This window comes from Stegodyphus dumicola, chromosome 10, assembly GCF_044657685.1.
Source record: "Stegodyphus dumicola isolate Sdum_Otavi_A_Nest chromosome 10, ASM4465768v1".
NCBI lineage: Eukaryota > Metazoa > Arthropoda > Arachnida > Araneae > Eresidae > Stegodyphus > Stegodyphus dumicola.
In genome coordinates this window covers 58467450-58494019 of record NC_140777.1, presented here as the reverse complement: position 1 = coordinate 58494019, position 26570 = coordinate 58467450, and the positions used below count along the sequence as shown (strand labels likewise).

General features: G+C 31.7%; 1 protein-coding gene across 1 annotated transcript in view; it reads left to right on the top strand.

The window, feature by feature from the left end:
* Positions 1-10876: 10876 nt before the first annotated feature.
* The window catches only part of CCT7 (chaperonin containing TCP1 subunit 7), a 69975-nt gene continuing 54281 nt past the window's right edge, over positions 10877-26570 (top strand). Inside the window, exons 1-2 of the mRNA XM_035352888.2 lie at positions 10877-11017; positions 20854-21007. Coding sequence (XP_035208779.1) covers positions 11009-11017; positions 20854-21007 — 163 coding nt within the window. The 5' untranslated portion in view covers positions 10877-11008. The remainder of the gene's footprint in view (positions 11018-20853; positions 21008-26570) is intronic.

Genomic DNA, 26570 nt, shown 5'->3' with positions numbered 1-26570 from the left:
AACGAATAGATAGAAATATTTTCGCATAATTAAAGAAGTTTTCGTCGAAAGATGCCGGTTCTCGGCTCGTCAGTTCGGGATCAAAGGAAGAAAATATGGCGGGAGAGGTGAATGCTAATTTGTAACATGCCGTTCACGTTATGTTCTTAATTATTAACAGTTGTAAGCACGCAGAACCATGAGGTTTCCAAATCCTAAAATAATTTTAAAATGTATAAAGTTCTAGTTTTATTAACTTAACAATGCTACTGAAGAAAATTTCATTACTGTTGAAGGTTATTTGTATTGTGAAATATATCATGAAAAAGGACAGGTATTTGTTGCAACGTAAAATGCTTTAAGCTGTATGCAAGTAACTTAAAAAAAAAAAAAAAAAAAAAAAAAAAAAAAAAACTACTGAAAACTATGTAAAATGGATGTATTAAAGGTCATGTATTCATTAATTTATTACATGGGCATGGCTCTTACCGAAATACATCAATCAACAGGCCAAGTACTTAATAATGAAAAATGACACTTGTGAAAGAAATATTAGTATTCTATATGAATTAGAGAAAATACATATAAGTATAACGTAAACGTAAGTATAAGAATACTAATTTTTATTTTTTAAATGAATTTCTATTTCCCGTTATGCTTAATGCACTGTTTTCTGTGCTAACTTGAATTTAGTACAAATTTATTTCGTATATCACGTTTAACCTGTTAGTTTTACATCTACACACTTATTATCTGTGAATTTTTACTACCATTGTCTGCTAGCTTGAATTTACATACACTAAAAACCACGTTTACGGCTCGGCTCATCGGAGCTTGGCGAGTAAAAATGCAACGGCGCCAACAGGTTCTTTCCCGAAGCGCCAACGGGTTCTCTGCGGATGAAAACCCCACAAAATGTTAAAAAACGCCCCTTTGGACGTAATTTAAAATCTGAAACATTTCAGATTTTTTTTTTTTTTTTTAAATAAGAGTAAATTTTTGTAAGAGTAAATTTTTATCTTCGGCGTTTTATCGTCTGCTACTTTACTTCGTTTAAATCAAATTGTCTAAAACTGAGAATTTTCGTTTGATGTTTATTTGAATTTTATGACATTAACTGCACAATTTATTTCTGAACAAACTGATGCTTTTCAAGTGGCTGAAAGAGCGGCTGGTACTATCATCCATATTTTTAAAGCACAGTATATTTTTATAGAAACATAAGATTTAGAATAATCATTTTTATAAAAGTCAAATTAGGATATAAATATACAACCCTCTAGAGACTGAATTAATGGAATTTCAATGGTTATGTAGAAATAATCTGCAGCTACTTAATCGCTGGATAAGTCAGCAGATTCCTTGGACAAGTAAGAATAATTATATAAAAGACACCCAACATTCTGAATTCAATTAACAACGAGGATACGATGTTTATTAAATGAATTCAAGAAGTTTTAAAACATAAAAAATCAACTCATTTTTTTATCCTAAAATGTATTTTTGTGCGTAGCGTATTTTCATTATTCTAATTTAAAATTCTAATAATTCTTAAAATTCTAATTTAGAATGTAATTGTCAAGAACTGATTCCTAATCATCAGTAATATAATAAGTAATTATTACGGTTATTAATAAATCCTTCTTATAAAGTAATTGCAAATATTTCAAAAAACTTTCTGTCTGAATGCAAATATTTTCCTGTGCAAATATTTTTAATTTTATATTAATCAAGATTGCACACGATATTATTTATTTGCACTTCAATTCTTAACTTCAGTTCTAGTAGAAGTTACAAATCAATTATATTTAATTAAGGATTGGATTGGATTATTTAATTAAGGCAAAGCACAAGAGGGCTATCTGCCTAAAGGGAGGGATGCCTTCGGGGAGGACTTTCTATGGAAAACTCGCTCGTATACACGTTACACATCGGGAAAACCACGAAAACACCCATGCAACCAGCCCGTTCGCGGGATTCGAACCTCGGACTGAGCAACCAGTGATCAGCGTCTTTACCACTCGGCCGTTTGTGGGCCTTTATGAAATGGAAGGCGATAACTTTATGTAAAATGTTTGTCAGAAATACGAAAATGTTTCGAAAAGTTGGGTACTTTTTAACATACTTTCAGAATGCTTAAAGAAAAAGAGAAGAAAAATAAATTTTTTCGTAAAATTTAGTATTTGTATTTTTTTAAATTTAAAACTTTTCAATGTTATGATATTTGATTCTTGCGATTTCAAAAATAAAATATGTGACTAAAATATGAATAACATTTTAAGAAACCAAATGTAGGATAAAATTGTGTAAAGCAATGTGCAGAATGATAAAACTGTTTAAAGCAGTGTATGTAAGTCATCCTAAGTTAAAATGTCGGTTATACATCTCTCTTATTTATATATATCTTTTCTGAACGGAACATTGAAAGGCGTGTAAAACTGTGCTTTACTGTATTTTCTCTTTTAATATAGTATGCAGTTTTCAAACTCATCGTAGTCTCGGTTACAAAGTATTCTTCCGAAAGAAACGCAGTTCAAATAAATAAAATCAAATTCTGGAAAATTGATATTAATAAATATATTTAAAATGCTCAGTTCGAAGAAATAAATAGAAAATTTTAAAACAATTATCTGAAGAGACAATGCAACACAAACAATTAAAATAAAAGTGTAAAAATTTAAAAATTACCTAAAATAATAACTATGACGAAAAATATATATAAAGAAAACTATTTGAAAAAAATAAACGCTGCACCTTTATTTACGCAGTTCGAATAGGTAAATAGAAATTTTTAAAACAGTTATTCGGAAAAAAAAAAAAAAAAAAAGGTGCAACTTAAACAATTAAAATAAAATTCGAAAAAGAAAAAATTACTTAAAATAATAAGTTATAATTAAAAATATAATATAAAGAATATTATTTGGAAAAAAGGAACGATGGTGACTTTTCTTCCTCTCACGGGAAAGGAAACTAGGTTGCCATATATTAAGAAGTTCGCCAAGTGAAGTATTCTTGGCGCTAACTGACAAAAAAGTGCCAACATAAATTTGTGAATTTCTCCGTAAATTTCGCTCCAAATTTTACAAAATTTCATAAATAGGCGTAATTTGAGTCGTAGAATCGAAATATGTAAAAAAATTGGTATGTTATTTCAGAAAAAGTCCGATTTTGTGTCAAAATACCTATGTTAGAATAGTGCTATATATAAATCTAATATATATCCTAAGTAACTAATACTATAAAGCGCGACTTAGAATATATATTAGAGGTTTTGGTTTATTTAATTATGACAAAGCACACCAGGGCTATCTGCCTAAGGGAAGGGATGCCTTCGTGCAGGACTTTCTAAGGGAAACTGGCTCGCATACACGTTACACATGGGGAAAACCACGAAAACGCCCATGCCACCAGCCCGTTCGCGGGATTCGAACCTCGGACCGAACTACCAGCGTTCAGCGACTTTACCGCTCGGCCGCTTTTTCACCAGGAGGAAAAAAAATCCTCTTTAAGTGACACCCACATACATCACTGGATAAACTCCTGAATCTTCAAATAATTCGAATGAGAAAATCATGGGATTCTCCATTTATGGTACGATATGATGTTCTATAACGTAATTTAAATTTATACAACTATATAGTCTAAAATCAGTTATTCTTCACTTTAATCTGCAATGATGTCATTTTTGTCTTGTTAACCACAAGCTCAATTGATGGTATTTTCTAGTGTACACGTCCAAGTGTTTTCTCTTTGAGCACCTAAATTCTTTAAAGTATACTGAAAGTATATTCAAAAGCGTCCAACTTTTTGAAACATCTTGGTATGTCTGACAGCAAAATTTCCCTGCAAATTTTTGCTTTTTTTCTCCCTAATTTTCTTCTTTCCTTCTACAGTTGTTTTCAGCGCTCACACAAGAAAATTAAGATTTTTCGATTGCTAGATTTTCATAAATTTTGCATTCTTGTCAATTTTTTAAAATATCAATTGCATCAACTGTGTTTCATCTGAAGACAGCTTTTCATTTTCTAGTCATTTTAAATATAAATAAAGTTTAAAGCGAAGTCCAAAGGATAAAATGACAAAGAAATAAAACAGTCCAGTAAGGCTTATTCTGTACCACCGAGTGACTCGATTCTTATATCGGCTGAAACAATCTAAATCATATTAAAGATCATGTTTTTTTATACAATCTATAACGCGAGAAAAACAATTAAGAGGATTAATATAAAAGATTATATTTATATTTATATTTTTAAAGCTGGGACATGAACCAAACTGTCAAACTTTTAAATTTACATGGTGGTTATAATTAAAATTCCAATTTGAAATGGTCATAAAAGGAAAACTACCGGACCAAATATTATCAAACTTGGGAATCGTGTAAAGGAGGTTATGGGAATTTATTTTCCGAGAAAAAAAAAAAAAAAGAGTTCCAAAACTCACCACCAGGGCGAAAATGGCGCTGTATACAATATTGTTAAATGAAATAAGACACGAAAACATCTGTTAAAAATGTGTTTAATAGTTTCCGAAAGGTGTTACAAAGCATGTTCAATGTAGCGTCCAGCATTTTCCGAAAGCAAGTTAAATCCTGTTACTGCATTCTCAACAGCAGCTCTTAGCATATCAGGAGGAATGTTACGGACATGTCAGTGTATCACATTTTTCATTTCTGCCAAATTGTTTAGATTATCACCATAAACAGTGCTTTTGAGATAATCCCATAGCCAAAAGTCACAGAGGTTGAGGTCTGGTGGGAAGAGGGGAAGTGTTGGCCTACAAGACATTCATTCGTGAAATGTTGCCTAAGTAACTATGCGACACACGTGAGGTTAGGCCCAGCTCTGCATAAAAATCGTAGTATCTAAAATGCCACTTTACTGCAGTTCAAGTATCACGAAACATTTTAACATTGACTCTAAGTGAGCTGCAATCACAGTGGTCCAGCTGTCGACTGCTCTTCAGAGAAAAATTGTTCAATTATAAAACTAGCTGTCATTCAACACTAAACGGTGTGGAATGACTGCTATGCAATCGAATGCAGTAGGAGAATGCAATGGAACTAGGTAGATAGCATGAGGGACTTCTTTCGCCCAAATCGATTAAAAGCGTTTTGAATCAGTGTCTTCATGTTTTAGGGCCGAATTCAGGGTTCAAAAATTACAATTTAGCGATCTGTCAGAAAGCGATTTCCAGATAGTACGCACTTGTGCGAGTGATTTGCGTTCTCACATTTTCTAATCGCTAATTCGTGGTTTTCACGGACGAATTTCTCACTTACACGGATGGCGCACTCGATGTTTATCGAATTTAACGCCTTTAAATGATATATTGCTTAATTCAAAGTTTCTTAAGGGTATAAAACATATTAAACTCGTGTAACAAAAGGTTAAGTTAGATTCCGACCCATATTTCGTTTAACAATATTGTATACAGCGCCATTTTGCCCTGGTAGTGAGGTTTCGAACTTCCTTTTTTCGCGGAAAATAAATTCCCATGACCTCCTTTACACGATTACCAAATTTGATAAAATTTGATCCAGTAGTTTTCCTTTTATGACCGTTTCAATGTGGAACTTTAATTATAACTACTCTGTTTATTATTAAATTTTAATTTGAAGCTATGCGTTATATGTATACCATGCGTAAATTTTTTGCTTTTATGGAAAAATAAAGCAAATATACTTAGGGTAATGGACCAAAACTGAAAAAATTTCCCCTCCCTCCGAAAATCAAATATTGAAACTTCGACCTTGAATTTATTGGGTTATCGAAATATTTAATTTGACTTATTTCTAAGTCCTAGTTCTGACAACAATGCCGTCAAGAATTCTGAATTACTTAAGCTGAAGTAAAAGATTTAGTATATATTCACTGTATGTTAGTAAAGTAATCAGAGTGTAATAAAAATAGATTATAGAATTTACGCTGATGCAACTTTTTGTCTGACTGCACAACATGTAATGGAAGAGAAGGCTTGTCTGTTTTTGACATGCCTCTAAAAGTAGATGTCATACTCATTTTGTCTCTTCAATATAAAAAAACTTTCCTTTGAGAGGCAACTTTAGTTTTTGTGAAAGAAAAAAATCACAAGAAGACAAATTTGAAAAACATGCAGGACGATCAAGTACACATACTTATTTTAGGAACACAAGCGGTTCTCCGACTGGTTATTGAATAATGAAAAGATGCATTGTCATGCAATACAAAACATTTGGAATACGTTTTCTGACTGAATAACGTAAGATTAAAGTCATCTGCTTAATTCAGAGCCATTTACAAGTCAACTACTCGGCAATTGCAGAATCGTTTTGATCCTGAGCTTGTAAGACAAACCTAATATCACTGGATTTAAACACTTCTTTAATCTTGCGAGAACATTCCTTCTTTAGCTCATATTCCAAGAATATTAAGTGAATACAATTATTGCAAAGGAATTGAATATTCATTTGCACTACGGCTTGGTAGTTAACTAACGAATTAACAAAACTTAAATTCTGCTTTTTGTGTCTAAGAATACAACAATATTTTTTAAATATTTACAAATAAAATATTAAATTGGAGATTTACTTGGAGCCTCATCAGTTGCCTGGCATTTGAAGATTGTTAAATACTAATTGTTTGTTGCAACGTCTAACCCAGGCTTGCATGGTTGGTTTTCATAGTTTTCTATGTTCTCCTTACAAAGGTTCTCTATGAAAGAATCTTAATCAAATAGCTCCCATGTTCCTTCTACGTTCAAATAACCAATTAACCAAGTTTAAGCGCAATTTCCAAGTGAAGTTACTAGAAAAAACCCAAATACTCATTAAAAATCATGTAGCTTGCCAATCGAAAGTAACATGAAAGATACGGCGCCAATAATTGAATTGCTGTTACGGTACGCTGTTTCTAAACTTAGATGGTCATTCCTTAATTAAATAGCCCATCAGCGGCCGAGCGGTAAAGACGCTAAACACTGGTAGTTCGGTCCGAGGTTCGAATGCCGCGAACGGGCTGGCCGCATGGGTGTTTTCGTGGTTTTCCCCATGTGTAACGTGTATACGAGCCAGTTTCCCTTAGAAAGTCCACCACGAAGGCATCCTTCCCTTTAGGCAGATAGCCCTCGTGTGCTTTGCCATAATTAAATAATCTAATAATCTAATCCAATCCTTAATTACACATAATTGATTTGTAACATCTACTAGAACTGACGGTAAGAATTGAAGTGCAAATAAATAATATCGTGTGCAATCTTGATTTATTTAAAATTAAAAATATTTGCACAGAACAATATTTGCATTCAGAAGTTTTTTGAAATATTTGCAATTACTTTATAAGAAGGATTTATTTAACCGTAATAATTACTTATTATATTACTGATGATTAGGATTCAGTTCTTGACAATTACATTCTAAATTAGAATTTTAAGGATATAATGAACATACGCTACGCACAAAAATACATTTTAGGATAAAAATGAGTTGATTTTTTATGTTTTAAAACTTCTTAAATTTATTTAAGAAACATCGTATCCTCGTTGTTAATTGAATTCAGAATTTTGGGTGTCTTTTATATAATTATTCTTACTTGTCCACAGAATCTGCTGACTTATCCAGCCATTAAGTAGCTACAGATCATTTCTACATAACCATTGAACTTCCATTAATACAGTCTCTAGAGCAGGGATGTCAAACTCATAGGTACACTTGGGCCAAACAAACAAGGTTTAACTTTAGGCGGGCCGGAAAAAAAAAAAAAAAAAAAAAAAAAAAAAAAAAAAATCAATATTCATAGAAACGTAGATTTATTTCGAATAATACAATAATAAACATTAATATATATTTATATAGAAAAGAACAAGAAAAATTTAATGTTTACGTCCTGATACTTGACATCTCTTCTCTGCTATTATCTTTCCTATTTCGGGAGAAATTTTGTTTGCAGTGATAACTTTCAACGCTGACCCAAGGTGAGCATCATTAATACGGTTTCTAAAAGGAGACTTATTACTTTTCATGACTGAAAATAACTGCTCGCACCGATAAGTGCTACCAAACATGGAAATAATTTCATATGCGAATTTTCGAGTATTTTCAAACCTGGCTGGTAAATATTTGTAAAATTCAGGCACGCCCACTTCAATAAATTTTGCTTTCAAATTTGAGTTGCATTGAATCTCGATCACCTCCATTTGCATATGGCTAGGTACTGAGTCAATACTTATTGAGAAATTCGAAGAAAACAAACAAAAAAAAAAAAAAAAAAAAAAATTGTCTTCGAGGGAACTAAAATCATTAAACCTCGTTTCAAATTCGGTTGTTAAATTTGCAATTTTTTCTGCGTATTTTTGATACGAACAAGTATCATCTAAACTTGATTTGTCCATGCTGCACGTCGGGAAGTGCGTCAAATCTTCATTTTAAAGTTGTTTTTCCCAAAGAACTAGTTCCGCTATCGGGGGATGCGTACAAGTTCTGAGTGCACGTGTCCCCCAAAAGCCGAAGGTAGCTGAACGCAAACTGCTCACACGCATTTGTAATTTAAGTAGTGTGTGTGTCAGCTCGCTGTGAGTAATCTAACAACTCTGAATAAAATATCGTTAATTACTTAGCAGTAAACATTTCATTTTTTTCTTCGTCGATATGTTATTTTATTATTATATATTACTATTTGCCGATATATTGGCCGGGCCGCAAATATATTTGTTGTGGGCTGCGAGTTTGACATCCTTGCTCTAGAGGGTTGTATGTTTATATCATAATTTGACTTTTATAAAAATGATTATTCTAAATCTTATGTTTCTATAAAAATATACTGTGCTTTAAAAATATGAATGATAGTATCAGTCGCTCTTTCAGCCACTTCAAAAGCAACAGTTTGTTTAGAAATAAATTGTGCAGTTAATGTCATAAAATTCAAATAAACATCAAACGAAAATTCTCAGTTTTAGACAATTCGATTTAAACGAAGTAAAGTAGCAGACGATAAAACGCCGAAGGTAAAAATTCACTCTTACAAAAATTTACTGTTATTTATATATAAAAAAAAAAAAAAAAAAAAGAAGATAGAGAGAAATAGTCAAAAATTTGAATAATATCATCTATAATTTAAAAAAAAAATAGTTTATTACATTGTATTAAAAAATATTTATTACGCATCATTGAGGGAAAAAATGTCGTATAATTAATTCTCCGTAAAATTTTACTTGAAGTTTAACGTTAAAAATAGCTGTGGCAATTCAAAAATCCATAGACCACATTTGGCGTTATTATCGCTCAAAAAAAAAAAAAAAAAAAAAAAAAAAAAAAGATGGCAAATTTCAAACCTCGAAAATATGTAAATTCGTGTATATCTTAGAAAATTTTGAATAAAAAGTCTAATTTTTTGCAGATATGCTTAAAAATACACCTACTTTAAGATGATGGTAAAAATTTTATAGGTTATAATTCAAAATTTTTTTCGAAAAATTTATAAAAATTATTTAAAAATAGAAAATTAAAAAATAAACACAAAAAATGGATAAATTTTAATTGGAATGAACGTAAATTTCGAAATGTGAGAGAAAAAATCAAAAAAGTTTAATAAAAAAAGAGATATTAATAAATATTTGCCAAATTCAATTAACATTGAGGAGCTAAAATTTTGAGAGCTAATATTTTAAAAACTACTCGTACGATTTTTACAAAACTTGGTATTCTGGCATAATTTGGGTGGTAGAATCCAAATATGGAAACAAATTGGTATGTTATTTCAGAAAAAGTCCGATTTTGTGTCAAAATACCTATGTTAGAATAGTGCTATATATAAATCTAATATATATCCTAAGTCGCGCTTTCGAGACATGACAAACGCAGTTTGAATTTTGTCGATCGGCCCAGTAGAACGGGAGATATAGCACTGTCCCATTTTTTTTTTTTTTTGAGCATTTTACATTTCTTATGTGTTGAAATTGGGAAAGAATTCCAGATTTTATTAGATAAACAAAGCAATTTAATAAAATTTCAGGCAAAAGTGTGCAGAATCGCCCACTTCTTTATTTGGTGTTTGTTTGGCGCTTTTTACAAGAGTAAGAAGAATTGGATTTTTGTCAATTTTCTTTGACTTTTTAAGTGAAAATAGATCAATGTGTACATGCATAAAGTCAAGGGAGTGCGCAATGCCATTTTTTGTGCAATTCTGGCATTTTTTTTAAAGTGAACATAGGTTGATGTGCACATGGATACCGAATTAGTGCAATTCGTAAAAACGCGCCAAGCAGTGGACGATTCTGCACTTTCCCCAAATTTCATATTAATCTTTTCAAAAATGCAATATATTTGAGACTTTTACTATCAATTTATTCAACGTGTTACATTTCTTAAAAAAACAATACAAAAATGCAATGCATTTTAGAAAAAGTTCAATTAAATTATAATTTGTTAGTATTTAGGAATATTCGAATATATATATATATATATAAGCATGTGGCTTTGTTGGCTAAATTTGGGTACCTAAAAATGAAAAAGCAATACATCTTTTGCACAGGACAACTGGAGAAAGCTTTTCTCATGTGCATATTTTACTTGGTGATCAAAAAATAAATTCTCTCTGTAATTTTCAGTGCTACAAAACAAAGTGAAATATCCAATTTAGCATACAATTTTTGCAATACAACACTGTACACCTTTTTTTTGGCGGGGACAGGCTAGAAGTTTTATTACAAATTTAACGCGAGAATCCACCGAATTTTCCGTATTCACTCCGGTGTCTTTTATAGAAATAAAAGTTAGCAAATTATTATAAACTGATGTGAAAAAGAAGTCATCAAAAGATACGAAAAGAGGATTATGAGCGGAAAATAAATCCAAAAAAACAGTCTCCGGCGATGGCTTATTCTGATTAATTGAATTTCTTCACTTCCCGGCGGATTTTAGCCATAGACTTTCTTTGTTTTAGCCGCCCGTCAAAATTTCCCTTTCATCTCCAGAGTCACTTCTGTGCAACTCAACTCCAGCAAAGTTTAGCTGTTGTTTTCCTTGTGATTGTGAATTGTTGCCGCAGAGTAAATAATGACAATGGTAAAAATATCTGTTATAATCTGTGTTGCAATTATTAAAATTTAGTATGTTATTCCATAATTTAGATCTGAGGTTGAAGTATGGAATAGATCGCTGTTTATTTTGTTTATTACGCATAAAAGTATTGACATGTGTACCGGTAATAGCCGGGCTGTCATAGAACATAAATACATTTCATTGAACTTTTAAGAATTTTCTGTTGAAATAATTTTCTTATTTTATTACCTTTAAACAGTTTTCTCTTTAGAGTTTTCGGTGTTTAATGCTTTGTTATGTGTAAACGAAATAAAAAAGTTATAACCAACGATGTGAACACAATTCGCACCCCACCCGCTTGCAAATTTATTAATGTGAATTCTTTATGTATACAATTTCGTGTATTTTCGGAAGCAGTTAGTTATAAAATATAGGAAATATAAATGTGATACAATGAACCTGTATTGCTGTAATTTTGAAAGATATATGTAGAGCATTTAGTGCATTCAAGTACTATTGCGCAATCTTCGTATCTCGGCAATTGCCTTTTTTAGATAATAGTTGATTTCTGTTAGCCTTGTGATATGGATCTGCTTTTAGTAAAATCCTAGTATACGGTGCAGCCTTGCGCTATTTTGAAAATTATCGCCAATACCAAAAATGACCCAAACAACGTCTATGTACTATACACTATATACATACTCAAACAACGTCTATGTATATAACTATACACTATATACTGAGTATACACTGTGTATAACTATATATATTCTTTGAATGACCCGTTTACTACTCATCGTATATGTCCCTTTTTATTGCTCATCATAAATTCGCCAAAAGTAGCCAAATCCCGTGTGCACCGGATACTAGGATCAAACCCTGCTGTTCTTTAAATTAGTTATATGGCATGCTTATTATGTAATTTTTGTGGTGAGGTAAGACTTGCAAAATAAAATTTGTATTATTTCTAGTGTCTGTAGTCCAGATGCATTTTAAAATGCAATTTGTTGTTTTGTGTTGAAATTGATTTTGGATACTCCAAAAGTATAATTTCTGCAAACAGATAATCGTTTTGTATATTACATTGTATGGAACAGTTGCTTAACCTCATAAGTGTTGTATATTTCAGAAAAACGCACCAAAAATGGAATTTTTTTTTTTTTTTTTTGCTGTTTAATTTAGTTCTTTATATCAATATAAAAGTTAGAAAATAGTTATTTAGTAAAAAAATAAAATTTTAATTGCGTTAGCTGATATAAAGGTTGAAGCTATACATCGTTTGGGGTATCAACTATTGCACCTGCTTGTGTAGACCGAAGTGGAAACTTTGGAGAGGCAGGAGGAAGGTTATCAAAACGTAATAGCTTCTAATATCTACACAGAGAAATATCATTATCATCCTGACTTTCTGTATATTTATTGGTAGAAAAATCTGTATTCGATCCTGAAGAACCTGAGTGTAAAGTGCAGAATTGCCCACTTATTTGTTTGACACTTTTTTACAAGAGTGAGAAGATTTGGATTTTTGTCAATTTTCTTTGACTTTTTAGGTGAAAAATTGGTCGATGTGTACATGAATAAAGAGAGTGCACAATGCCATTTTTGTGCAATTCTGGGATTTTTTTTTTTAAGTGAAAATAGGTCGATGTGTACATGTATAGAGTTTGTGCAATTCTTAAAAACCCGCCAAGCAGTGGGCGATCCTGCACTTTCCCCGAACCTAAACTATACTCATCTTTGATGTCAGACTCAGACATCGGAAGAAATGAAACCTTTTATTATAAAATTCACAGAAAAACAACAAAAAGTAAATGTGTGAAAGCAAAACTCTCATTCTTAACATGTTGATATTTAGATTGAGCAGCTGAACACACCCATGCCTTCTCCCGACTGAAATCAGTGTAAAAGTATTACCAATAATGCAATTATGAAAATAGTGAATTAAGTCTTAAGTGAATAACCTAAAGCAAAAATAAACTTAGTTCAAGCTTCACAAAATGGAAACACTAATTTTTGTTCTTCCCGGACTCGGTTTGCACATCACAAATACTGCACTTTATAGTTGCCCGAACTGAACTCTTGTGACATTGGTAAGAGGTAATAAATACTGCTTCAGAAAATGCCATAGTAGAAAAGTAAATTCATAACTACCTCTTAAGTCTGGTAAATGTCCATTTCTGGATAGCTGAGCTTATAAGAAATGAAGTTCCCTTAAAAAAAATCCAGTAATTTTCTGTTATGCAACTGCCATACATTTTGGGATTTGTGTGCATAATGGAAAAGTAACTATTGTGTGCATGTGCCATCTGTAAATTATTGTCAGTGGAATGCCAGATGAGTGGGAAAAGTGTCCCTTCTAAAAACAATTATGTTTGTAACCAGCTGAATATTAAAAGTGCACATTTAAAATTATATAAGATTAAAAAAAAAAAGATTTCAGACATGAAAGCTGATGTACTTTGTGAGTCTTAAATATGGAAGTAAAATATCTAATACAATTATGGTTTGGTTTATTTAATTATGGCAAAGCACACAAGGGCTATCGGTTAATCTTTAGATATGAAAACTTGGCGACCAACCCTGCTAGAGCAACCTGCTAGTTTTTGTTTGGACGCCATTTTGTTTTCACGAAGTAAAGGCATTTTTTTTTTTTTTTGCTCAGCATTTCCAACATTCTGCTAGCCGAATTACGCTTATGCTAGAACTTTTATGGAACAAATGTGCTTAATCATGATGAAGATTAGGTGCGAAATTGGGACAAAGCGCAGAATCGCCCACAACTTGCCGCTTTTTTACGAATTGCACATACACGGTTTCATCCATGTACACGTCGAACTATTTTCACTTAAAAAAAATCCCAGAATTGCACAAAAATGGCATTGCGCACACTCTTGACTATATCCATGAACACTGCTAAAGTCCTAGCTAGTAACATTTATCGCCTTACCAAAATGTCGCCAAACTACCTGTGACCATATTCCAAAGATTAGCAGGGCTATCTGCCTAAGGGGAGGCATGCCTTCGTGGAGGATTTTGTAAGGGAAACTGGCTTGTATACACGTTACACATGATGAAAACGCCTATGCAGCCACCCCATTTGCGGGATTTGAACCTTGGACCGAACTACCAGTGTTCAGCGACTTTACTGCTCGGCCGCTGGTGGCCCCTAATACGATTATGAAACTGGAGAACGAGAAAGTTGACAGATGTCACAAATCATTCTGGCAGAAGTTTAAATGAGCAGGTCATTTTTTTATTTAGTTAGATAAAGAAATGCAAATTACTGCTATAGCGTATAAAAAGAACTTAAATTACTTGTAATTTTTCGCATTACATCACTAAAGTTGTATCTGTTTTCAAAGCAAGGCATCCTTTTTTTTTTTTGATGCCCTAATTTTGTAATATATCACTTCATACCATCCTAAGTATTAATAATTTTTCCCATAGTGTCAGGAAAAAGAAAACAACTTTTATTCTCTAGAAAAATTAAACCTTTGTATTGAGAACTAATAAAGTAAGCATTCAACCAAAATGAGCTTTTTGTGTTTGTGTTGTGATATTTTGTTTATCCATTATTGGCACTAAATCACACTATTGGGTGACAATATATAGCTATTAATAGTGCTATGAGGTCTATAATGGCTTTAAAAAACTCTTAATTTACTTAATTTTTCAGGGGGGAGTTTCTAAAATTTTAAAATATTCCAGTTACTTTAACTTTCTTCCACTTAGTTGAATGCTGGATAGTCAAACATTTACTGTACTAAAAATGTACATAATTTAATAAATGAACTCAATTATTATTCCATGTATTTAGATCCATTTTATTGGAAAAATCACAAAAATATAAGATGGTGAAGTTAGTTTAAAAGGTCTCCGGAATCCGGAATTTTCAGATTTGTGAAATGTATACTCTGTAATTGTAAATCAGTAAAATCAAAACAAATTTTTAGAACAAATACAGTTCAAAGTCTTTAATCTGTATTTCCATAATCCAGAATGATCTATAATCAGGACCTCAAAGCAACTAACTTTCTGCGCATGCATTAATGGACGGTGTAAGCTAGGCTAAAATTATCTATTTCAGTTAATGTTGCAGATTGCGTTGTTCCTTAATCTTAATTGCATTAAGGAATGCAGATTGCGTTGTTCCTTAATGCCTAATTAGATCTGGCTTATTATTTTTTGCAGATTTTAGAACAATTTTATAAAAAGTAAGCTTGAACTTTCGATTATGTCAAAAAGAGTTTCTGATTCTGGAGCTGCCGAAGGATCTACAAAGCGAAAGCATGTTTCGATGTGCATCAAACAAAAAGTGGAATTGCTGCAAAAAATGGATAAAACCATGAAGAAAGTGACAGAGAGGTAAGTGAAAATGAAAAAGTTTCTATTGACAAGTTGGTATTCTCAGCACAGCAATTACAAGACTTGAACAGCGGAACTGTGTAACTAAACAAAAAATTATGTCTGGTTATAGAATTAAAGAGAAAGTATTAGCACATAAAACAAAGCAATTTAAACAACTTACATTGAAAGAAATGTTTAATAAAGTAAACAAATAAATATTAAGCCTTTTTTTTTGTAAATTTTGATACCCTTTAGATCATAATTGCTCTTTATTTCATAAATTATGGTTTCATACCAGATTTAAATTGATGATCTATAATCCGGAATCGCCGATATCCCGAGGAGTTCAGATTAAAGACTTTGTACTGTATATCATTCAGAGATTAAACCTTTTAGACTATTCAAAATTAGATGAGCGGTCAAACTTCCCGTTAGAGCAAACAAAGTTTCTCCGGTTGCCCAATCAGGATAATTGTTAGCAATGCTGACTGTTCTACCAAAGGGCCTTCCTTCGAATCACCTAGAAGGCATAGATGTTTGTAAATATTCTTCAAAATATCAGTAAAATTTAACTGAGTTAATATAATTAATATGAAAGCCTAATTTATGAAATAAAGAGCGATTATGATCTAAAGGGTATCAAAATTTACAAAAAAAAAAAAAAAAAAGCTTAATATTTATTTGTTTACTTTATTAAACATTTCTTTCAAAAATTGTTTACGTAAAGTAAGTTGTTTAAGTTGCTTCGCATTTTGTGCTAATACTTTCTCTTTAATTCTATAAACAGACATAATTTCTTCCACTGTTCAAGTCCTGTAATTGGTGTATCGAGAATACCGACTAACTTGCCAATAAAAATTTTTTCGTTTTCAATAACCTCTCTGTCACTTTCTGGACTATTGGAAGCGTCAAAACATGCTTTCGCTTTGTGATCCTTTGGCAGCTCCAGAATCGGAAACTCTTTTTAACATAATCGAAAGTTCAAGCTTACTTTTTATAAAATTGCTCTAACAGTCTGCAAAAAATAATAAGCCGGATCCAATTAGAAGATTAAGGAACAACGCAATCTTCAACATTAACTGAAATAGATAATTAGATAATTTTAGCCTAGCTTATACCGTCTGTTATACATTAAGCATGCATGCGTAAATGCGTATGTGCATGTGTAAAGGCGTGTGCAGAAAGTTTGTAGCTTTGAGGTTTGGATTATAGATCATTCCGTATTATGGGCATCTGGATTAGACTGTATTCTAGGGTTTCTTTCAGGAAATGACTTGCAGATATCTTCTGTCATTGATACTTGAATTTTTCAGATATTTTGGCATGGAAAAGCAAGGTCGTCTAGAATTCCACTTTGCTATTTTCTAATTCTAATTAATACAGTTGATCTTCATAAAACTGGCAGCAGGACTTTGCTAATCCATTAAAAGTATCTGAATAATCTTGTTAAGTGGTGTCTATTATAGAAGATCCATACTTTATTTTATCAGTTATGTTTTGGAACTGCTTTCCTGTTATTATGATTTGTAAATTTCATGAGTTTGTTAACTTTCCTTTATCCAGTCAACTTTTAGCTTCAGACAGTGTGACCAGAAAATTACTCCAAGGAACACTCTGGGCTGAGTTCAGAAATAATTAATCATAAGAATTCTCAATATTTTTGCTTTCTTCAAATATAAATGTACTGCATTAATATTTAGCTGTAATGATGCTGTCTCTAAAGTAATGTGTGAGGTGCTTCACATTGCTTCCAGATGATGTACTCAAAATTTTGTCAGTTAGCACTTTTATTGGATATATGCATGTGGAATTATTGGAGGTACTGAATTATTTGTGAAAATTCTGGAAGAAATGAATTGACATTTGAACGTTCAGCAAAAGATTTTTTTTATATGCATGTATTGTTACTAATGATATGGCAGCTCCAATTACTGCCACCTTTATATTTGAATGAAATACGTGACAGATTCAGTCTTTATTCCATTTTCATTTCTTTCACAGAAAAATTTCAGGTTATTGCCTTGTAAAGCATCATTAAACCAACTGTAAGTTGTGAACACTATAAAGAGAACAATTGTCAAGAAATAATAAACTACAAAGGAAATTCGGATTCCTCTACCAAATTTGATTTTACTTTGATCTACTCTATATTTGTGTTATCATGTTTAGAGATTAAAGCTGATTAATCTTAATTCCTGCTTATTTGTATGTTTTAATTAAATTAATTACACTAGGATAATAGTTGGATATTTTATGCATTTAAGAAATTTATAATTGAAAAAGCAAAATGTGCCCTCCAAATACTGGGCATTTGGTAAACCTTTTCTAGTGACTGTTATTATAGAGAAGTTGAAAATTGACAGCTAGTGAATCTAAAAAATTCATTGTGTATTACAAATCCTTTCTACGCAGCGTATATGCATGCGCTGTGGAATAGCTAATTAATATTTTTATTATTCATACATCTCTCTTCTGTCAATTTGCAAAAAGCCATTAGTTCTTTATTATGATTATTGTTGCCTATATATCAAAGACTGGTGCTGAAACTCTGCAACTGTGTTTAGCTATAAAGTGTTAGGCAAAATTAAGGAAGATCTGTCTCAGAGAACCCAGTAAAAATCATGGAAAATGCTGATAACAATTCAAATTTAGTAATCCCATCAATATGCTGTTTAGAGATAGCAACCACAACCATTCCTTTTGTGTTCTTGCTTTCTTTCATTACTGTTCCCAGTTTGCATTTTATGTTATTACAATATGCAGATTGTTATATATCTTACTATATTAATTATTATATTCATCTTTGCAGTGTGAGGACTGTAACTTATGCCCTACTTTTTATTATTATTTTGTCTGGTTTCTATGCTATCTTTTCTAAAACTGAAGTTGCCAGAAAGTGCTTTTCAGAAAGAAAATATAGCAGATCACTTGCTTGATTACTTGTTTTAGTGTGAAATTAAATTAATGGTCAAAAATTACACATGGAAATTTCAGATGCTATTAAGGACTGTTACCAATGCTGTCTTAATGAAGGGAAAGGTTGTTCAAAGGGAAAGGGAGGTGTTTAAGGCCCACAAATCTAATGAAAAGGAAATGAGGTATTTCTATATAGATTACAAAGTCCAAAATCTGGACTCATCGGGACTTCGGTGATTCTGGATTCGGGATTTTTCCGCATATTAGATCGTAAGTTTAAATCTAGTAAGATGGTATGTAGAAATTATAAAATTAAAAATATGAAATTGTAATTTATGAAATAATGAAGTATTAATGATCTAAAGGGTATCAAAATTTACAAAAAAAGTTTAATATTTATTTGTTTACCTTATTAAACATTTCTTTCAATGCAAGTTGTTTAAGTTGCTCTGTTTTTCGTGCCTAATACTTTCCTTTTAATTCTGTAGACAGGTGTAATCTCTTGATTAGTTACATTGTTGAAGACCCGTAACTGGTGTTTCAAAAATTTCGACTAACTTGTCAATCTAAATTTTCTCGTTTTCAGTAACTTCTCTGTCACTTTCTTTACTATCGGTAGCGGTATTTTCTGGATCTAGAACCATACTACAGATTTCGCTATTCATTAATTGAATGATGATTGAGAAGCATTGTCATCACAATGAAAAATTTCATTTATATCATCTTCATTTATTACTGCTTCTCCACATTTCTTTACAAAATCCGTTAATTGGAAAATTTCTGCGATATCCGAAAACCTTTAAAATTAGTGGCTATCATCATCAAATTTAGCTATCCTTCACTATACATATTTGGCTCTGCATCATGAGCTTGCCGACTTATGACAAGTTGTTCCGTTAAATTTTATTTTGCTTCTATCAGGCACTGAGGCAGTTAAGCCTGAATTGTATTAGTTATTTATTATTATTATGTCTTTTTCTTGCACATGCTTAAGGCTTATCAGAGTTCTGAATAAATAAATTCCCTTATTGAGGGTCGGCGCTAGATATCTTACTGCCTGATGCAGTCTCTGTGGGTCCTAAATTCTGCGACTCCTTGCGGCCATACGAGCCCTGGCGCTGGTTCTGGGTTTATGTGAATAACAAATCAATTATTCTTAATTCAAATAGCCCTAAATGTAATCTTTCTGTCTATGAGTATCATCAACAAAATCTATTTTTAGCATATGGAAAGAAATTTTTAGTAAGTTTTCCTCGTGAACAATTTTTAGCTCATTTAACTTAAATCTGTAGTCATCGCCAAGCGTAATGTCAACATAAAAGGTTACCATACTCCATTATTATTCAGTCACTAACATAAAAAAGTCATTTAGGCATCGCTACATGAGTCGTTACTCAAGTTGTCATGCTTTGATAAACATGTGGTGATGAAAAGAAAGCATAATAAATAATGATTCGCCAGTTAGGCGTCAGATCAATGATGTATCTATGCGGAATATTTTGGTTTGAGATGTGTGCCAAGCAGATATGCAGCAGTGGAGCCAAATTACTGATCGTACAAATATATGCTAAATTGATTGTTTCTTCAATAACAAGGTATTTTATTAAGTGTCAAAATGAAATTAAGAGTCAGACTCTCCAGATGTTTTATTACGTGCGGAGGGAAGACTCAAATGCGCATATGTAAAACCTCTGGGAAAAAACCTTTTTAGTGAAGGTCCGAATTTTAGATCATTCCGGATAATGGATGTCCAGATTTCGGACTTGTACTATATATGTACAAGCATTTTTTAATTCATTTCTAATATTAGAATTCAAATTCGATTTCCATAACTAACATTTACTTTACTCTTCTTTTATGTACCTATGTTTTTTTCCCACTGATTTTGTATGTCCAAAATATAGTGCTTATCATGTTAATTCTTATTTATGTATGCCTGATATAATGCTTTTCCTCCTAGCTTTAATTCATAAAAGTTAAATTTCATTGTTTAAAAAGCTAAATTGGACTTGTATATGATTAATTTCTAGTTTTTTTTTGCTAATTTTATGCTTAATATCTTTTTTTTAACTTTCTCTTAACCATATGTAAATTTAGCTTATATGTCCATAATGTCATGCTTTTCTTTATTGTCATGTTTTTAATTTGTATGTGCTAAATAACATGTTTAACAAGCTAAATTTGCTTTATATATGAATATTAACATATATTTTCTGCTAAATGTTATGTTTTTTATACCTAACAAAAACTTAAACTTAAGTGTTAGAACTTAAAACATTGTGGATTTGCTGTTAGCGAGCCTGACAAGTAAAATATGTACTGTCGCCAAGTGATTTTTGTGGTAATAAACCCAAAATTAACATTCATATTTATTTGATGATACCCAAGAAAGAGGGTTAAATGAGAATGCATTGAATACTTGTAATTCCATGCTGAGTTTATCAGAAAGCTTTTTTCTGAAGATATTCCTTTTCTAAAGTAGAAAGTCCTGAAGTATTATAGCATTATGTTTTTCTGTTTAAAGCTTCTTTAATGTCTTTGATTTGTTGTAATAAAAAATTACTTCTAGTTTTTCTCATTATGTTAATTTATTTTAGAACGGCCCAATTATTCTTTTAAAAGAAGGAACAGAAAATAGTCAGGGGAAGCAGCAAATAATTAGCAACATAAATGCCTGTCAAATAGTTGCTGAAGCAATTAGGACAACATTAGGTCCCCGTGGCATGGATAAATTAATCGTTGACAGCAAGGGTAAGTTTCTTTTATTTGCATTTTAATGACAATCTGTTGGGCTGCTCAAAAAGTAATTTAATTTTTTTGGTGATTAAAACACAATTTGGTAATGATCTAGTATGCAATCTACCACTTCTAGTTATTTATTTTTTAGATGAGGCCACTAAAATGCTCTAACAACTGATTTTAGTTCTACCATCTGAAAAATAAATAATTAAAAGCTAACATGATTGCCGACACTTTCATAGGCCCATATCACACATGCATTTATTTCACACGAACAACTGTTTCAAACAATTTTTCTGAATGGTTTGCTATTGAAAGAAAGACATGATTTTTTTCTACCTTTCTGGAAAAAATTGAAAATTGTTCGTTTTCATTCAATAAGCCTTGTTTCATATGAACAATTTTTCTGCCTGGTTTACTATTGAAAGAAAGAAGTGCGGTTTTTCCCTTTCTTTCGGAAAAAATCACAAGTTTTTTGTTTTCAGTCAGTAAGCCTTGAAATGTCAGCTGTCGTAATATTGTTGCATTCTATGTGTTCGAGGATTTGGAGTGATTGATAACAACATTTGATGAAAAATCAAAACGCAATTTATTTACTGAGTATTACTCAGGGCAGTTCCGAAATCACATTTACAGTCATCGAAAAACTACGATAAACATGCTGAAACAATCAGCAACACAGTCTTCCAACTATCAGGCTGTAATGGTGAACACAGCTTCATGACAAAACATTAAATACAGATCAGGATTCGGTCGATCGCTCTCAGAGTCCACCACACTCAAGATAAAACTCGATGATACACTACGATATGCTCAACAATGCTCACTCTTGATGCACTAACTCGATACACTGCTACTCAGTGTACAGGCAGGGTTTATATAGCTTTTTGGCCTGCCTTCAAGAATATTCTGGGCTAAACCAGTAAGAATTCGTTTCTAGGATGTCCGTCTATGGCACATTACCAAATGTTACCAAATAGAGTTGGTTAAAAATATAACTTATCCTTGGGAGGAATTCAATTACTTCCTGATCAACCAAGTATGCAGTTCAGCTTTGAACACAATATGTGCTTGAATTGCATATCTTCACTTATCGTCTCATACACCTTAAAATCTCAAAAAAAGTGATTTTTCAAATTTTTGGCTCATTTTAAAGCTAATTTTTTTCTGCTTATTTTGACACCACTCCCAATGATATAACTGCAGTAGTTTTTCCCCTATGACCAAATATAAAAAATCAGTCAGGTGCCATTTTGTTGATTTAAAGGGCTGGCCTCAGCAATGCAGCTGTCTGTTTGGGTTTCAAGGGCTATCAACACGGATTTTTTGTAAACATTTTTTGCACAACTTAACTCCTTGAGTTTTTTCTAAGCTGTGTGTGGAAATCTTACTCCAGCATTGGATTAGCGTGAAGCGTGATTGTTTACAAGCTCTTTTGCAATTTCTAAATTTCTTTTGACTTTTTTTGAAGGTGTTTTTATTATAACATTGCAGTTTTTGTTTAATATTTTTATCACCTGATAATTATGGAAAATTGTGAGGAAGATGTAAAAAATAAAAGATCTTCTGGTACTCGACCAAAGAAAAGAAAGTTCCAGGGAAATCAGCATAATGTTACAATGAGTAAGAAGTGTGGTGTCAGTTCTTCGTTTAAAAAATTAAATGGTGACACTGTTTTGCCACCAAGAGATAAAGATAATTTAGAGCCTAATTTTAGTGGTTATAGACTATTTGATTTGGATATCCTATTTCAGTTTATTGAAAATAATTTATGTTGTAAAATTTGTAAAGGTTATGTTCATTTAAGTGAACTATTTCATCATGGTTTAAGCTCAAAATTTGAGTTACTATGCTCAAAGTGTTCATGTAAAAGAACTTTCAGAAACTCTAATATGTTGGGTGTCCGAAAAATATATCAGAGCTAAACAGAAGATTTACGTATGCAATGCGAACTCTTGGTCAAGGGAAAGCTGCTATGCAGAAATTCTGCTGCATTATGGATCTCCCTCCTGTGATTGCACATCGTTCCTATAATATGCATGTAAAGCATATTCTGTCTGCGACAACACATGCTGCGGAAAGATCAATGAAGAAAGCTGCACAAACAGAAGCAGTTCTTTCAAATTTGTCGTTAAATGTGACTGTAAGTGGAGACTGTACGTAGAAGATTCGAGGACATACGTCTTTGGTTGGAGTCTGTTCTGTAATAGGGTCAGAAAGCAACAAAGTAATCGATACAGAAGTACTGTCTTTATATTGCAAAGGTTGCGAGTCATTTCAAGGAAATGGCGTAAGTGAACACAAGGCCTGTTTGAAGAATCATGTTGGTTCTTCAGGAAAAATGGAAGTGAATGGAATGATAAACATTTTTTTTCACGTTCCATGTAAAAAAGAGGTGTAAAATATACTTCTTATATTGGTGACGGTGATGCAAAAACGTTTGCAGGTATAACTGACACCAAACCATATGGTTCATTAAATATAGAAAAAATTGAGTGTGTTGGACATATTCAAAAACGAATGGGAACAAGGCTACGCAAATTAAAACTTGAAAGAAAAAAAGTAAAATTAAATGATGGTAAACCTCTTTCTGGGAAAGGGAGACTAACAGATAAGTTAATAAATGAAATAACTTCGTGTTATGGTAATGCGATTAGAGAATATAATGAGCCTGTTAGTGATATGAGAAAAGCCATTTGGGCAATTTACTACCACAAAATATCGAGTGATGAAAGGCCGATTCATGACTTTTGTCCTACAAATGAAACCACATGGTGCAAATACAATAAAGCTAAGCAAAATAAAACTGATTATAAGCATATAAATTCTGTACCAGTTGCTGTAATGGAGGCAATAAAACCAGTTTTTATAGATTTGTCACAACCTTCGTTATTGAGACGTTGCCTTGGCGGCAAAACACAAAATAATAATGAATCATTTAATTCTTTAATTTGGAAATTTTGTCCAAAGACATGTGGTGCTGGTAGTAGGATAGTTCAAATTGCTGTAAATGAAGCAGTAATTGCTTTTAACGAAGGGTCTGTTGGTAGACATTCTGTAATGAATGAGCTACAACTTTTTAGAAGTAAGTTTTCTATTGAAGGATTTTTACAAATTGATAGCAAGAGAATAGATAACGTAGAAAAGAAATGCTTGTCAGAAACAAAAGAACAGTGTAAACTTTTAAAAGGCAGCAAAAAATATCAAAAGTGCAGGCCTCCATAAAAAAATGATGGGGATGTTTATTGTGCTGGTGCGTTTTAATTTGTAAATAAAATTTTAGCAGTTTAGCGTACAATTTGAAGTAAGTCGTAAAAAGTTTTTTCACCCATGTTAAATAATATATATATTATACAATATAATACATATCATATGCTTAAATGCTTGAGTTTATTTAACTAAAGTGGTTATATAAAAATAAATTATTTGTGCAAATATGCTACATGTATTTTAATATATGGCTATCATTCTGTCATGGTAATGTATATAGTAAGGTAAATTTAATGTGTTTCATACTAACAAAAGCTTATGCAATTTATTAGGATTTATACTTTTTAAATATATCATTTTGAAAATAAATAGACTATGCACTTTATTATTAGAAAGTTATATACTGAAGTATTTGCATTAAAACTCGAATTTCTTAAAATACGGTTTTTAGCAGTTGTATACATAGCATTTAAAGTATGCTAAAGTTACCCTGTGGAAGAACTATTAAATGTTTTATATGTTTGATGTACAGTAATATATTACAGAGAACTTTAGCTAAGACATTTGGCTATAAGTAAATTCTAATTTGTAAGGAAGTTTTAGTTGTATCATTCTTAGTCGATATGTTATACTTCGATGAATGTAGCAGTTTAGCATACAATTTCAAATAAGTCGTAAAGGGTTTTTTTCCCACCTATGTTTAAATAATATTGCATAATACGATACATATCATATGCTTAAATACTTTGAAAGTATTTAACTGAAGTGGTTATATAAAAATAAATTATTTGTGCAAATATGCTACATGTATTTTAGTACACGGCTATCATTCTGTCATGTCATTGTATATAGTATGGTAATTTTAATGTGTTTCATATTGACAAAAGGGCTGATCTTTACAATATGGTAACTGGTAGTTTGGCGACATTTTGGAGGCGATAAAGGTTACTACCTGGGACTTTGGTAATAATGTGAGCAGTACTCAGTTCCGATTATGCATTATTTTATGTGAGGGAATTGAGAGATCATGTGATATGTCATGTGATATTAATGGACGAATTACGGTTCTTTAATCGGAAAAGGGGGGAAATCGGGAAAAAATCTGGAAATTTTGTATTTGCCTTTATTCTGTGTTGTGTGAAACAGTGTTCGTTAACTTTTGGATCCCATGGCCCTAACTAAAGTGAATTCAAAATGCGTATTTAGTGGGATTGAAAGGGGTAATAAGTGTTTCTTTAAGGTTGTGCGAGATAGAAGTAAAGATGTTTTATTAAGTTATTTATTTTACCTGGTACCTTGCTGTGAACTATAAGTATTTTAAAGATCCTGAAACAGAAATAAGAAAAGGTTATCAGACACGTAATCAAGATTCTGAAGAAGAATAGGTAAGTTAGTATTTTTAATTATTTGAGGATATTATTTTTATGCATTGTTCTAAATGTAAGGTGGAAGTAAAGTAATTTGCGTAAACGTGCATGGAAATAATTTAAATATCTGACGCTAAGTATTTGTAACCATTTGTAATGAAGTAAAGGTAGGAATTAGTTAGTGACGTTTGTAATATAATAGATAATGTAGAGGTAAAAGTTTTTGGATATTTTATTTATTTTATACGGGGAAATGTTCATATTTGGAAAGGGTATGTACTTTTTCGCGATCAGGTAATTTCATATATGTTCTTTTTACCGGGTTTAAAGATTCAGAAAATTGTTATGCATTTTCGTGAAATTTTTCTAATTTATGAGCAAAAAGCAGTGTACATGGATATAGTGAAGAGTGTGCGCAATGCCATTTTTGTGCAATTCTGGGATGTTTTTTTAAGTAAAAATAAGTCGACGTGTACGTGGTTTAGTGATATTTTAATTAAATGATAGTTATTTTGTGAATTTTATGTTTGTAGGAATTTGGTATACGTTTAAGTTGAAGTAAACATGCATGGAAATGATTTAAATATTTGACACTAAGTATTTGTAATGCTTGCAGTATGAATTCGTTGGTAACGTGTATAATATAATAGATGATTTAGAGGTAAAAGTTTTTGGATATTTTATTTATTTTATATGTGGAAATTTTCATATTTGGAAAGGGTACAAACTTTTTCGCGATCAGGTAATTTCATATATGTTCTTTTTACCGGGTTTAAAGATTCAGAAAATTGTCATGTATTTTCGTGAAATTTTTCTAATTTATGAGAAAAAAGCAGTGTACATGGATATAGTGAAGAGTGTGTGCAATGCCATTTTTGTGTAATTCTGGGATGTTTTTTTAAGTAAAAATAAGTCGGCGTGTACATGGTTTATGTGTATGTGTTATTTTAAAAAACGTGTAAGGAGTATGGTATTGTGCACTTTTTTCGAATTTTGCA